Here is a 15,628-nt window from a genome sequence, read left to right as displayed (position 1 = left end):
CGACTGTGGAAGTGGTCCAGATAGGATTCGCTGTGAAGATATTTAGATCTCGGGAGTGGCGGATACCCCCGAACCAGGAGGACGCTAGCGCTGCTAGCTCTGCTAGCACTACCGGAGTGATGGTGCCTTCAGCTGTGCTAACGCCGGACCAGGAGGCCGCTGGCGCCGCTAACATGACCGGAGTGGCTCCAGCAGAGAAGAGACCAGCGGCTACCGGCGCTCAGGTGTCCTAAATGACGGGTAAGCTTTAGTTTCTTTCTAGTCTGCGCTGCTATTGTTTCGTTTGAGGAGGTGAAACTGGATTGTTTTGGTATTTAGCTCAACGTGACTCTGCTGTAAATATAGTGTAACTTGGTTATTGGCGATATTATGCAGATTAGGTAGGTGCGTGTATTGTGTGTGTGTGTGTGTGTGTGTGTGTGTGTGTGTGTGTGTGTGTGTGTGTGTGTGTGTGTGTTAGGGAGGGGATTATATAGGAAAAGCTATGTTCGCCAAAGAAAGATGTGTGATGTATAGAAAATACAAATGCCATTTTTTTCTTCAATGTAAGGTAATTCCAGTATGTTTTGGTACCATTTTAGGAGCTTTAAGCATATTTTGATTATTATCTGCATAATATTGTGAGTGGATGGATTCAGCATTTTAGGGAAATGTACAAGGTGACCGAGAAGATTCTGAATCAAAATGTAGCATCACATTTTTTGACTTGGTCGTGGCTGTAGTTGGAACCTCACAGGGACTAGTTGATAAACTGGTGTACAGGTCTTACCTCGGTTACTTACTAGGAATGGGACAATCGTGGTGAATTTCCCAAAATATATACTTATATACATACATACATACAAACATGTACTCAAGTGAAAGACTTGACCTGCCGGTGCACTTGATGAAAAGCCAGGGGTTCACCAAGGTCATTAAAATTCATCTTCTTCCCACCACGAATGTCTGCACCAACTTTAATGGCAATCCATCCGGTAATTGTTAAAATAGTTCAGTCTAGACTGGTAGACATCCATAGAGCCATGCTGCTAGCAAGGCTAAAACACTCAGTAGACTAATTGCAGTGGGAAAATACAGCCAGACAGAAGTTAAATCTTACAAAAGTGGTTGTGACCGCTATGTTTATGTAATATCAGCTGTTCAGATCATTACTATTCCATAAACTGGTTGGTAAAATGATCAATGTACACTCTTAAGACCAGGGAAAGCCAATGCGGTGAGCCGTGGTCTCGACCAGTTGCTGTGAACATAGAAAACAAAAAATCATTAATGTTCTTTCCCACATGACGCGATACCAATGACAACATGTGACCTGACAGACGAAAGGGAAAAGGAGTAATTGTCTCAAGCTGCGAGGGCACTGGGTGTCGAGACCTAGCAGCTCCATGGTCTGTGGTGTGGCGGACGGAATAAAGAGGCCATACGGAGGGAGGGTAGCGAATTAAGGAGGCTGGGCAAGAAACAAGAGACAAGATACTCCAGAGAAAGAGGGAGCATTTAGAGAAGAGTACAACAAAAGAGGAGGCACCCCCCAGAGTCATATCGTCTGACCTCAGCAGTCTCGCTCTAGCGTGCCCACAAACGCAAGAATCTTCACACAGGAAGTCCTCCACAGGCTGCCCTTTGTGTAGAGACGGAGTCTTGCCAGAGTGTGGGCAGGAGTTCGGTCTTTACGCTCTCTTTCTCATAGCTACAACTAGTCTTGGATTTGGGACAGTGACACACATACAAAGTTGCATTTGCCCACGCACCCACACACCCACCCCAAAACGACAACAATACTGAGAAAGTTGTGGGTGCCACGATTTGCATCGTAATGCCTTGATATGTATTCTCATCTGTTTAATATGAATAAATGCCGTTTGAAAATGAACTTGAAAGAAAAATCAACAAGAAACCAATGGGAGGCTCTCTGGGAAACTTTTGTGCCTTTTTTGTTCCTGTCGGCACGACTTCAAACGAGAGAGAGAGAGAGAGGGAGATAAAGAGAGAGAGAACGTGATGGAGAGGAAGAAGCATGAGAGGAAGAGGTTGGATGTGCATAAAAAGGAGAAAGTAGGACGGAGAGAGAGATGGTTTATGAATTATTATCACATATATCGTTGGACATTCTCTGTAAAGCAACTACAGAAGAAAGTAGAGGGATTAAACATTTTGGTGGAGCGGGGGGGGCTAATAAACCATATTTGGGAGGCCTAATAAACTGTCCAACTGCAATGATATAAGATGCACAGACCGGTTAAATCCATATTTTTTTTTGCCAGCTGCAGTGTTAAGTGCAAAGCTGGCAGTCCCCAGTTCACCCGTCCAGGAGAGTTGGCAGCCATGATGTTCCCTGTATTGTCATGGACACAATGAGCCACTATCCCAGTAAATCTCCACTGCATCAATCATATTAGTTGCAAAGTTTTCTGCCAGTGTATTGCAAGCCCAGAGTACCATTAGCGAGTGTGTGTGACGGAGTGTACGAATTCAGAGTAAAGCTGTGAAGTGTGTAAATGCGGCAAGCTGCTCTTCTGAGTTTTGCTGATGAAAATAGGTCATTGTTAGAACTGTAATGGTAATTTTAAGTACTCGTATCGATACCCAAATGTAAGTACTTGTACTTGGTGGTGTCGGTGCGTCCCTGGTGGTAAATAAGAACTTGTACCCGCCGCCACCGCCACCACAGCAACAAGGACTTAACCCCCCCACCGCCAGCCAGTCTGGTCGCCCCCGCACAAAACTGCAAAACACTTCTCGTGATGCAACACGTAGAGCAGACCAACAGAGTACGGCCCCAGAGCCTCCAAAACAACAAGGCTCCACCACAGGAGCTGCAACAAGACGGCACATCTGGATGTCCGATTAGAGAGATAAGCCTGGCAAAAGGGCAAGGAGAGCAGCGAGAATGAATCATTTGATTTACAAGGATACCAGTCCAGATTCTCATAGCTTGCCCCCAAACTCTTGAGTGACTCCTGGAAACAACTTCAAAAAGATAACCAACTACAGACTCCATAAAATACAGGGAATGAACAGTTTCTCCTCTGCCATCTTAGATAAGGTCGGAACACAGATAGGAAGATTATGTTGTTATCTTTTATGGCAGCTGCTCTTGAAAGTAATGACAGAGCCAAATAGTCTATAGAGTATTTTCTGTCCCAGGAGCTGAAGCACACTATCCTGGGACTGGACTTGTTTATAAGGTGCAGTAATACTACTGTGATCTGTCTGCTGAGAACAGCTTCAAGGAAGTAACATCTGACTTGTTTTGTTGTTGTGCAAAAAAGACTTGGTTAAAGTGAGTAATTTGGCATTATGAAAGTAATTCTATTAAACTGAGACGGATACTTTATTCCGCTTATGCGTGCGGACCTGCATTCCACCGTTAAGGCTGTGACGCAGCCACTTGTGAAGTATTTCTTTAGGGATACTTATATTTTGTATGTGTCAGCCTTTTTGGTTTACACCTAAGACGTCACTAGTTTTCCTGTTATTACATTTCCCAGAAAAGGGGAAATAGATTGGATGTGTATTTCCGTGACTCCCGTTTTGTGGGATCAAACCCGACTCGGTATGCAAAGACATTGCTTATTTAGTATTTTAGGCTGTGTTAACATACAGTGGGAGTTTGCTGTATGTATGTATGTATGTATATATATATGTATGTATGTAATCAACATAACTCCCATTGTCGTTCAGCTGTACAATACAATTTCAATTCAGCTGAGTAAAAACATTCAGTTCAGGAAACAAAAATAAAATACTTTTTTTTGGCAGCTTGACTTTCCCAAGGACATTTAAAAGCCAAAGAGTTCAGAGATCTTTGTTAACATATCATGGGGCATTGCAAACGTTTTAGTTGAAGTTAAAACACGAAGATTTCCAGGAAAAAAAGAGAAACAAACAGCTTTGATCAACTCATATTTGCTTATGATGTGCCACAGTGGATTGTTTGTTCTTGAATTACTCTTAATGCTTTTGTAACCCATCCAACAAACACAAAACCAGCAAAATGGCATTTATTTACTCATCTGTCCCAAGATAATGATTCATACCACTTGAAATAATTGAATCCCTAAAAGTTATAAAAATTGAATTACTCTTTCCACTGGAAAGCCTTTAAACGGCTCTCTGATGGCACAACTTAGTTTACAAAATCCTTAAGCTGGCACCAAGAATCAAGAAGACTATTTATCTGCGCTGTTCAAAAATACCTCCCGCAGAGATGTTCGTGAAACTAGTCCACAAATTCCACCCCTATCCCCCCTCCCGCCATGCTCCCACAGAGGAAACATGCCCTGTTTGTCTAAGCTCACCACATCTTCTCTGAAACAGAATCAACAAACATGCATGGGCACATACTTGTCTAAAATAGAAGACAGTTCTTATCCCTGAACAATGACAAACGCTTTTGGACCAACCCATGTTTTAAGGATTAAGACAAGCTGTTAACCGTTTGGACTCACTTCGTGCACATGCAATGAAAAGCGGCTTAAGACGGGGTGGAACGAAGGGACGTGGTCGTGTGCTGTAAAGAGATTCGGCCTTGGTGCAGAAGATATCGGCAGACACTGGGGGCTTGGGAAAGCGCTGCTGCTATCTGTTGCGAGCTGTGAAGAACAGAGGCGTGCTGAGGTCATGAGTAAACACAGCGACTCGTCCACAGCTCAGAAGAGAGAGAGGAGGGGGGGGGGGGACTGGAAACACATCTGCTCTGCCTTTGATCCAAACGTCTGCAGCCCAGCACGCCACTCACCTCAGCTGCCCACTCTGTGCCTGACTAGAAAACATCGGCCACAGTCCCAAACACTAGCTCTTCCTTCCCATGCTGCCCTCCTCAGCGTTGGTGCTGACTCACAACAGGAGCGGCGTTTTTTTATGGAGGGGACTTCAATCTTCAAAATGTCAAGAAGAAGAAGAAACTAATTTCCCACGCGATGTCTTTCTGTTTGCTTCTCATGTGAACGCTGTAGTTTCGATGGCCTCTGCAGAGCAACAGCCGGTTCTATTTTTTTTTTTAAGGTTGGAACAGACAGATTACATCAGGCCGATGCTTGTCTCTTACTGAGTCAAAAATCGTTGACTGTCATCCCTGTGAATGGAGGTGGACAGCAGGATGCATTTGACTCAGCTCTTCCAGACATGACAGTCAGGACTTTTTAAAGGCGCCAGCATGCTCAAACCAAAGCACTTGTCTGACTGTCAAAAGGTGTCTGAAACAACCACTTGTCTGCCAACCTGTCTAAGTTGACGGCCCACTAGAGATGTGAAGATTTTATCAGAGATTACAATAAACAATAAAGTTGATCTTGGTGAATTACCATTATCGGGATAATAGTAAATATTGTCACAAGTGACTTGAAAAAGCTGTTTAACTGTTAACAAAATCACTATTGAGTGAGTTTTTAAGCATACTTTGATGATCATCAGGATCGTGAATCTCAGTTATTTTGGCCAGTATAATCATGACATGAAATTTTCATATCATCCCATACATAGTCCCTAGTTACCTGCTGCTAAAAGTGAAGGGGGTGAGGCCCCAAGTTAGCTTCGGGGCAGACTCGCTCGCTTATGGTGGGCTGACATTTAAGGTGGACTAGTGGACACGTTACGACTCCGAGTTTTGCTCAGCATGTCGTAAAGACTGGTTTATACCTTAAAACTGCATTTGACTCACTTGGGGCAGCCAAAGCAACATCTAAATCCAACATTTACATATGACTTTTTAAGTTGTAGTGGAGAACATGTCAGCTGGTCTAAAATTCAACCTCTGTTTAGCTCTCGTCATCTCCACCAGCTCCTGAGGGAAATATCTGTAATCTCAAACGTAGGTTTCGGTCATGTTTTTTAAGTACTTAAAATCAATAATAAATGGTAACTAAGCGCCCTCTACACTACTGGAAATGACTAAATCTCACCATCTCCTTTTCTGACTGAACCACAGCTGGAAATATGACTAATAAAAGTGAACAAGATACAAGACACAGCATGCTCAAGCGTGAGACGTTTGCTTTCACAGGACAAAGGCCGACCATGATGTCACCTGAGTTCCCTCACAATATAACCCCCTGACCTTATGAGAAGTGCTAATTTGATGAGTCTACATTTCCACTGCGGTTAAGGATTTTTGTTTAACAAGTCACACAAACTGAATCCTAACAACAAAACCACAACCTCCTTATAAATACAGGGAAATGTGGCATATTTTTGGGGGACTGGCAGGCCCGTGCTGTCAAGAGTTGTGGAATTAAAGACCCCTTCTTAAGCATATGACCAACTTTGACATAGAACTCCAAAGGCTCCATTGCTTTTAGACAGCAACATTATTATGCCTTACATCAGTTATGACTCACTGCATGTGCTTTTTTTTTTCATTTTAATTTCAACTTTCTTGGCAACACTGAAATTGTAAAAAAAAAGTCAGTTTCCGACGGATTAGAACAGGGCGAAGGACGTAAACAAATAATTGTTTTTGTCATGTGAAAAACTTTAGCCCTGCAGTCTGGTATCTTTCCCTTACAAACCACGTTCGAGGTTGGGCTAGTGAGAGCTCCACCACAAGACTCCCACCCTCCAATTCCCTCTGCTTGTACTGTATGAGCCCAGAGAACCACATCCTGAGGAGAGGAACGCAATCGACAGCAATGCCTCCTTGAACTGGAAAATTGGTTACACAATCTGAACTTTTCACTGACGACTGTGTTGCTCCACTAAAAATATTACAATCCCTGCTTTCATTGGAAGCCAAACTGTGGAGAGTGCAGAGACATTTCAAAGGGAAACAATAGCAAAAACCCCGTAGCAAAACAGCAGGCCACTGATCATGGGATGTGATGGGAGAGATGTCTGTCCTTGATGTGAGTGCCAAGGTGAGAGGCTCCACCACCATTTCCCACAATGCTCTTGGGAGTTTGGAACCAAATGAGCACTGGCTTGACAAGGGGATAGCTGTCTGTAATACGAATGGACAAAAAAGAACTACAGTAGTGGGTCTTATGACATTTGCAGAAAACACAGCATGGACTCGTATGTGGATATACCCATTGAACCCAACTTTATCTGAGTCCAATCAACCAAGGCACATGACGGTAAACTGCACAGAATGACATTAACTAACTCACTTAAAACACAATGTACCAGAATGATGTTGTTGTTCCCTTGAAGCGTGACTGATTTGCAGTAAAATGACAATGTGACATATTAATGATATATTGAGTGTTTACATTTAGAGGGAGGTGGTTAGAGGGTAGAAAAAAAATCTATATTTTTTTTGTAAGATGAATATTACATTCTGATGTCAACATTTACTGCCGCACCACAATGAGCTTGGAGCACAAGAAGTAGCGAGACTTTCCCAAGAGCTAAAATGCACAAAATTAGTTGTGGCTATATTTTTCGACTACCCATCAATGTTGAGGTTTACAACAATCCCACGCTTGAGTTTGACAAAAAAACAACCCAAATTGGTCAGCTGGCTTAAATTGGCAGAATAAGTGAGCAGGATAGTTCTATGAAGAAATGGTGACTCGGCACCTTTGGACCCAAACTCAATCCATCCAATCCCCTGCCATTCTCTTTCATCTCACTAGGTCCCCCCACCCCGACGTAACAAGGATCAGCATAATAAAGTGAGAGCACAATTTGGCAACACATCCCTATAATAACACAGGCCCATGCAGGGTTTTTTTGCCAGGCGACTGGAAGGGGAAATAGGAGTATAAACAGCACTCACTGTGGCCAGGCTCGGGTTTCCATGGTGCGTCGAGGCATCTTCTGGACAGCTCACACACACAACATAACGTTCGGGAAACACACGCATATCTGAAGGGCGGCAAAGAAACGACACAGAGCACGCTAGTTAATAACGGGGCTCACCTCAAATTATTAGTCAAAGTCAGACGGACGGAAATGTGGTTGAGGTTTGAATTTACATGTACAAACACCAAGTATTTACTATCCCTCAGACCAGGCAGAAAGTAAATGGCAGTTTACAGATAAATGATGAGCTTTATGAGCCACGTAAATATTAGCAAATGTCATGTTAACAACGGCTCTTGGGAGAAATATGACTGTTACATCTGCTTCAAATACAAAGGCAATTTACAACCACGATACTATTACATGTATGATGATAATAAATCAAACCGTCTGTAAGGACTCCAGATTAACTGACGGCCAAACTGGTTAATATCTGACCGATGGCCTGGCGATGGCATCCTACATGTAAAGAACTGGCATAGAGAGTCCAGATTTTTGCAGCACTCTGTTTTCTGCAACACTTCGTGTGGGAACCAATCTCTTGAGCATTAAAACATACTACAGTATTCTTCATCTTGCATTCTTGATCCACTTAGCTTACCACCCTCTGTTCAAAGGGTTTACAGCTGTGGTTCGTAAAAGCTCATATTCCTTCTCAGTGGCCATTTATGAATACATTGGTTTTGCTTCACTTGTGTGGGTCAGGGGTTCATAAACACAGCCAACACACACTTTGGTTAAGCAGGCACAGAACTTGCATATACACCACACCACTTGCCTTGGTATACACATCCCCTGTTTGGATGCGGGTGGGAAGGTTTGGATGTGGGTGGATTGCTCAACAACTGCTTGCAAGATTACCTTGAAATTTGCAGTAGAAATTCTTGGCCTTTTTGAAGATGAATTCATGACATTCATCTGTGTCGAACAGACATGATACTGAAGAGAGAGCGTAATGAAAGAGCCAATAAAATGTATGATTTACTTAAATTATATCTCATAATCAAATGGGCAGATTGCCGTGAAATGTATCCACTGAATGAATGAATTGTCTGTAAATAGCATACGTGTCCGTATGTTGTGTGGTGAAATGAAAGTAAGTTAATCAGGAAAAAAGTCCCAGTTTTAGCCTTGTAGTTTGTAGTTGCCTATGGCATTTAAAATGTACCATTTTGCCATTTAGCTAGCTAATCACAATACTTTTTTAGCCATCTGTTTTTATAGCCGATTTGAAATTCTTACATGACCTGACCAGTATGTACAGCTAACTCAGCGGACCAAATTACACAACCTTTGACCTCAGGAGACTGGGTCTAATTTGATGTGTAGCGGACCTGCTGAGAGAAGCCATCATCTCTGTCTGCGGCAGGTCAGTGCTGCCTTAACATCCAGGCCCCAAGGGAACAGATATTAACTTTACTGACAGGAAGAGAGCCATGTTGGTCCCATGAAAAAGGTGGCCAAGGGTCACAGGCGCTAGATGAGCCATGGAGATAGATTCTCACTGCCCTCCGTAGACAGCCCTCCAATCGTTCTCTCTCTCCCACTCTCAGTAGCCTCTCAGGGGAACCACTTAATGGCTGCCTGTTCTCAACAACACCCCGAGCAGGTAGGGACAGGACATAAAACCAAGTGAGGGGGAGAAAAATCAACATGCCTACCACAGATGACTTGCTTTTTCTGTGGGAAATTTGGCCGAGTACGAGCCATTGAGACTTACATTTCTGATTCATTTAACTGGGAATTGATTCTTTCGAAACCAGGGTTTACGTACCACCGTAGAGCTGCTTGACAATACATCGGAGGGTGAAGTGTCGCTTCAGAAAATTGGCAACCAGGCGGAAATTTTTCCCTACGAAAGAAACAAAAATACGATTTAGAGGAAAAAGACGCATAAGAAGAATATTGTGCATGCATTTCCAAGAAGACATATTAAGGAACCATTTATATGATGAGTTCCTCAACTGGCATTACTTTCATCACATACTGGAGAAGCTATGCTGGACTTACCTACACGTTATTGTACAGTTAGCTCTACATGGCTCTATAGGCTTTATATACATCCCATTGATTCCCTGCTAACCTTAACATTATGCTCAGTCCAAGGGCCTGCAAACTAACAGCAAACCCATCCATGGAGTGAGAAACTATTCATTCTTTTTGTTAACTGAACTCCCAGTTTGGAACGAGCAGAGAACCCAGCTCTGGTCTATTTGTCATGGAATGTTTGTCATGGTATGTAAGATGTGCTGGGCAGAAACAGAGGCCTGTTGGCTAATCTGGTAGGAATTTGTTGACTTAAAGCAAGGGTGTAGCTAACACGCTATCCAGTTGTTCTTTGTAAACAGGACAACAGTTCTGGGAAGCTGACGGAGCCTGCTCACCCGTTGGTATCGTCTTGGCACCATTTTCCTCTTTCTGTTAAAGCGACTGTAAAACTAGATCCTGCTTGTACCACCGCCCCTCTTTTATGATTTGGCATTTCTCATATTACTGTTGCCGTGTGAAAACCTCATTATCTGCTAACTGTGGGGATTTCAGTATTTTAACGTCAATTAAAGGATTACATGTGTTCCATAGTTCGAGAGAAAAATCTTGACCTCTTCCTCTCAACTCAGAACTCCCAGGATAATGTCAAAATATGCACCGTCATCAAGCTTAAAAACGAGAGCTGTCTTTGTCTCTGAAAAGCTGACATTTTGTTGAACGGTTTTCACCCATCGGCAACATCACTGACAGCCACTCATAGCTAAAGCTTAAAAAAAAAACGTGGACAAGCCTAAAGGTAGATCCGCAACTGTAACTTTAGTATAGATGTATAGCAGACAGCATGTTAACAACATTGGTCCACACGCGAGTGTGAAGGGGGCCTTTGTGGACATTCCCCTTTCTCTGTTAGCTAATATCTCGGCAACAACTCAAAGCATTTAATTATCGTCTTCAGAAAGTAGCCCTCTTGTGTTTCTTTGGATAATGACATGCAATTACAGAGACGGTGTGTCACAAAACTGCCACAGGGATACACTTAAGTCCATTGGGCCAGTGATTAATGGCACCGCCAAGGCTTTTTTTTGTGCGTGTGTCTGAATTAGCAACAAGGGTCATTACTTTAGTAAACAAAATCCATACTTGTAAAAATATGCTAACATGCATGAAGGAATAAATGAATCATCTGGGGAACGGTGAATCATCAAATTTATTTCCAACAAGAAATAAACCTGATCATTAAAAGTTTATTTCAAATATAAGTGGATTTCCATCAAAGAGTTTTTTTTAAAATGTGAATTCCTGTTACTGTGATACTAAGCTGTTAAAATCAATATTTTTTTAAATAAGATAATTGCGTAAAATTGGTACCTAGGTGACAGGTATGCTGCAACACTTGTCAGTTTAGCAGCTATGCATGTAACAATTTAGCCCTGCAGCTTAATTCACATCAGACAGCTTAATCAAGATTTGTGAAAATACATTAGACTCTCAAAGACAGAACAAGCATCTGTTATTGCAATGACAATTTTTTTGCTTTATTGGCTCTGTGGAAGATTATTGAATTGCAAGAAAAATGGCAGAATACATCGCTCCTGGAACTTGCAAGTGCTAACTTTCAGCTTTAATTTGACTGTGTTGGATTGTCAAGTCAGGTTACAATTACTACAAAAATGTGTCAAAGTCCAAATTTTACTTGACTAAACATGATGGACGTCTTGTTGAACCAGGAGTCATGTAAGATTCATGAGTAAATACGCTTTAGAGTACCTCCCTCGCTGAATTGTCTTTAGAGGTGGGGTCGTTGGCAGTCGGCCCCTTTTGTACATAAAGTATATGTAAAGTATGTAGTAATACCACCAGGCTTTATATAGTGTTTAATTAATCCCAAAGGGAAATTCCATTAACACACTGTATGGTATGCTGAGCATGTTTGCAGTTAACAATAGCAGCATTTCTTTACCGGGGGAAAAAAAATCCCAGAATCTATTTTTCTTTAAATAGCAAATTAGTGGTCATCTGTCACCCATTCTACATATTAACCAAGAGAGGAATGCAGATCTGTGTCTCTGTTTTGTTTTCTCTGCCCATTCTGGGTCCAGGAGGAAAGCATCTTTCATTGCACGTTCGCTTTGATGTTGTCTGTTAGACTCTTTGGCCTCATGTCTAGCTCGACAACTATTCTCATTGCTTTCCCTGGTGGGCCGAGCTTGCCAATTCCCAGGACAAGTTTGACAGGGACGTCTGGACAGAGTTGGGAACTAGTGCAACGCCATAGCCCGAGACATCAGCTGTTGCTCCAACTTTATAACGTCCTGCACAGCGCAGAGTTGCTTTTGGCCCTCTGCCCGGGTTCTCTCGTGCTAAGCTTACATTCATGTTTCTCTCTCACAGTTTGCTAGTGCCTCCTCTGGGAATGAGTGGCCCCTTTCTGTGGCAACTGTGGCCTACAATGGTGCAATAACCAAATCTGCAGAGTAGAGACATAAAGGAGTTCATTTGTACTTCCTGCAAGAAAAGATGGTTTTGCTTAATTGTTTTTGAAACCTGATGCACAACAATATCATGGCAGGTCAAACCGTAAACATGTCAGCACGCCATGTTTGCAGAAATGTGGTAGATAATAACGTAACCGCTTGTATGGAGATACTTATACCATCTTGTATTATACCACAGGACAACTGCAGAAAAAAAAGACACAGACTCCACAGGGCTGGTGCCAAGGCTAGAAAACTGTACTTTCAAGAGACACACACACATACACGGACAGACACACACACACATCCCTGCAGCTTTCACCGCTTCCTGGAAAAACAATGAGAGGAAAGAAAAGTCAACAAACCAAGAGGCATCCAGAGTGACTAGAACTGTAGAATGGAACAGACAGGGGTGAGAAGCATTCAGACCAGGGTCAAAGGTAAGCCCCTATGGAACAGACTTCATTAACTCCAGTTATGTCCTGAGGAGATCATTAAAGCAGCCATAGAAAACATAGCCCACTTCTTCTCGCCATCCGCATTCCTGGCAGCCCACGCTATTGTGACTTCTGCAGGAATCCATAAGCATTTCTGCTCTGACAGGAAGGATTTTCTGGAGTTCCTAACAGGTCCTGGGTCTGCATTAGCTTGGCCACAGTGAAGCATCCACCCTCTGGTTAGCACTGTTAGCTCTGTCCACACATTTGCCATAATTTGTAATGTTTGCGCTGTTAGAATGACCATTAGAATGCGAGGCAATCGAAATGCTCGCAATCTGCAATCTTGTATTTTGCACCTATGAGTTGCCTGGTTACTCTTAGCTTTCTGCAAGAATCGGATTTATTTAACATAATGTAAAAAACAGGTTTCCATGACCAGGGTAAAACTTTAAATAAACCTGCTTAACACAGCTAGACTTCTGCTGGTGGACCCCAGTTTCTTGGTGTGTATATTTTAGCTGATGTGCATGGTGAAATTAACCACACTAAGGACCGTGGCAGTGGTGTGGAAGGAAGGATGATCACTTGTAGCAATGCATCTTCGTTTTCAAAATATTTCAACCCAAATTGAAGTCTAAATCGTCGTTTCCTGCAGATGAATGGTTATTTTAAGGGGGAAATGGGCCTCCTCTTGGTCAGTTAGACCAAATGTTTCCATAAAAAGTTCAGGCTGCAATATTATATGATTAATACACTGCACTGCTTCAAAACCACTGAGATAAATCTGATTACCCATGTTAATGCAGGCTTTACAGTAACCTGGTTATTACAGTGCATGCAAAGGCATTCTCTGACTTCCTAGCGGTAACCTGATTTCTTCTATTAACCTTATTTCTTGTGCGCACGTAAATGTAGTGACTGTGTGTCAGGAGAACTGCAATTCCCACGCAACCCCTTTTATGAACAGGAGTTGAATCAGCAGGACAGTCAGACATCAGTGCCTGAGAATCCTGCTCTTTTGACATCTCCGCTTTGATGTGGACCCCCTCCCTCCGTCCTCAAGTGTGGGTGGAGAGTTGGGTCTTAAAGCAAGAGAGAGGGTTGGAGTGGTGAAGGATGAGAGAGCTTGAGGAAGTTACCCCTATGTAAGTGGGGGCTTTCCTGGAAGGACATCACTCTCTGTGTAACTACGGCCATAGCAGAGCACTGTGCCTTATCATCCTGCACAACGTCCACCTGAAACAATATTTGCACATGAGTGTTCAATTTAACATTTGGGTGACCCCTTCATCGCAGTTACAAAATACGCCGCAGCATGGTAGCTCAGGCCAACCCATAATGCAGCATGTGACGAAAGTGGTGGGGAGCATTTTGGAGCACAGGGCAATTATCGAAGGGGGGAAAAAATCTATTTCTCAGAAACGTAATCTGATGAGAGAAATGCAGTCACAATACAAAATGTCGTATATAATCATTATATCTTAATTAACCAAAGGGACCACAAATCTCTCAAAGTGCTGCCATTGTTTATATTGAACGGGGAGGATGCAAACTGCTTATTTTTTCGTTAAACTCCTTTAGATTAATGTTGTCCAGGGCAGTTTGTGGACTTGAGTTATGCACTGTGCTGGCATTTTAAATCTTAGACCAAGGTCTTATTGGAAGCAGGCTGACTCTGTTTGGCCCTCTGCAAATCTGCTAGCCTGTGTTTATAAATCCAGATAGGTGAACCGTGGCACACATGGCAATTCTATCTAGGTTTTGCTACCAGTGACTAATGGGGCAGTTAAGACTAGGCCTGGGCGATATGGTCATTTCATATCTCAATAAAGCTGTAGCATGTTTTCTGATGAATAATAAATAAATGATAAATAGTCCACATGAAATAATGACATGGTTTTGTGTACTGAATACATGACATGAAAATAATAATTTTCTCATTTAGTTAAGAACTTTAGTGAAGAATAATCCAATTCTGAGAAATTTGAGTCAGTGAGCGCTTATTATGATCAATTTAGACAGGATTACTATATCTTGATATATGATTTCATCAAAATATGATTCCATTGAAAGATTATAAGTTATATTGAATTATTATTATAAAAACCAAAGTTCTGAATTTGATCGTATTTTATTTAAAATATTTAAGCTACTGCCAGTGTTGGCATACACACATTTGCACACAAACCACAGCGCTTACAAGAGCACATGACGCGGGGCCCATTTCTCTCAAAGTGAAGTCAAAGAGAAGAGAGAAACAACGACATCCTCTGAAACCTTTAAGTAATTACTCAAACAAGGCATTCTGGACATGCTGAACACTTAGCATGAGTTCAAGAGAGTTTGTGCCATCTCCCAGACCAGATGTGGTGAATAGGAACAGTCACATGAATGTGATCCGAGCTCAGGCTCTGTCTCAGGCCCTAATTATATGGGAAAAGAGTGTGGTGTGACAGCTATGGCGGGATTGCGGTTGCGTCCTAAGAGACTGCAGCTGACCATGCGGAGAAGAAGAAGAAAGTGAGAAAACATAAAGAGACAACATTAGGAGAGCAAAGAAGAGCAGACGTGGAGGGCACAGGAGCAGTTAGAGGAGTAAACAAAAGATGCAAAAGAAAAAGAACGAAAGTGTGTGCTTAGTGTGCAATAATGGAAAGGGGGAGGGTTAACGTTGGAGTCAGACTGTCCTATGTGTTGCTGCTGAGTAAGGCCCGGGGCTTAAAGAAAGGATTTAAAGAGCCACAGCAACACCACAAAGCACCAGGGGAAAGGGGGTTGCCCAGCGGGGGCCAGGGGAGGGAGGGAGCGGGGAGAGGGGCAGGACTGGCTGGAGTGGCTACTCTGATCAGGATCCATTTCCAGCCTGGGCCTTGGAATTCCTTTGTTCCTGTCACAGGTCTCCGTTTCCCCCCTTGCCTTAATCCCAGCCTGCCTCACGCCCAGTAACACAGAGCGGGGCAGGTAACTCTGCCACATGCATGC

The 15,628-nt window shown here is 42.7% G+C and overlaps 1 protein-coding gene across 2 annotated transcripts in view; it reads right to left on the bottom strand.

Annotated features, from left to right (window-relative positions):
• Positions 1–15,628, bottom strand: part of slx4ip (SLX4 interacting protein) — a 32,045-nt gene that overhangs the window by 4,331 nt on the left and 12,086 nt on the right. For both annotated transcript variants that reach the window (XM_084021759.1, XM_084021758.1), the window contains 2 exons: positions 9,518–9,595; positions 7,718–7,806 (listed from right to left, as the gene is read on the bottom strand). In XM_084021759.1, the coding sequence (XP_083877885.1) occupies positions 7,718–7,806; positions 9,518–9,595 (167 nt within the window). The remainder of the gene's footprint in view (positions 1–7,717; positions 7,807–9,517; positions 9,596–15,628) is intronic.

This window comes from Eutrigla gurnardus (assembly GCF_963514095.1).
Source record: "Eutrigla gurnardus genome assembly, chromosome: 11".
NCBI lineage: Eukaryota > Metazoa > Chordata > Actinopteri > Perciformes > Triglidae > Eutrigla > Eutrigla gurnardus.
The sequence above is the reverse complement of the archived record's forward strand: the minus strand, read 5'-3'. Positions and strand labels throughout refer to the sequence as shown.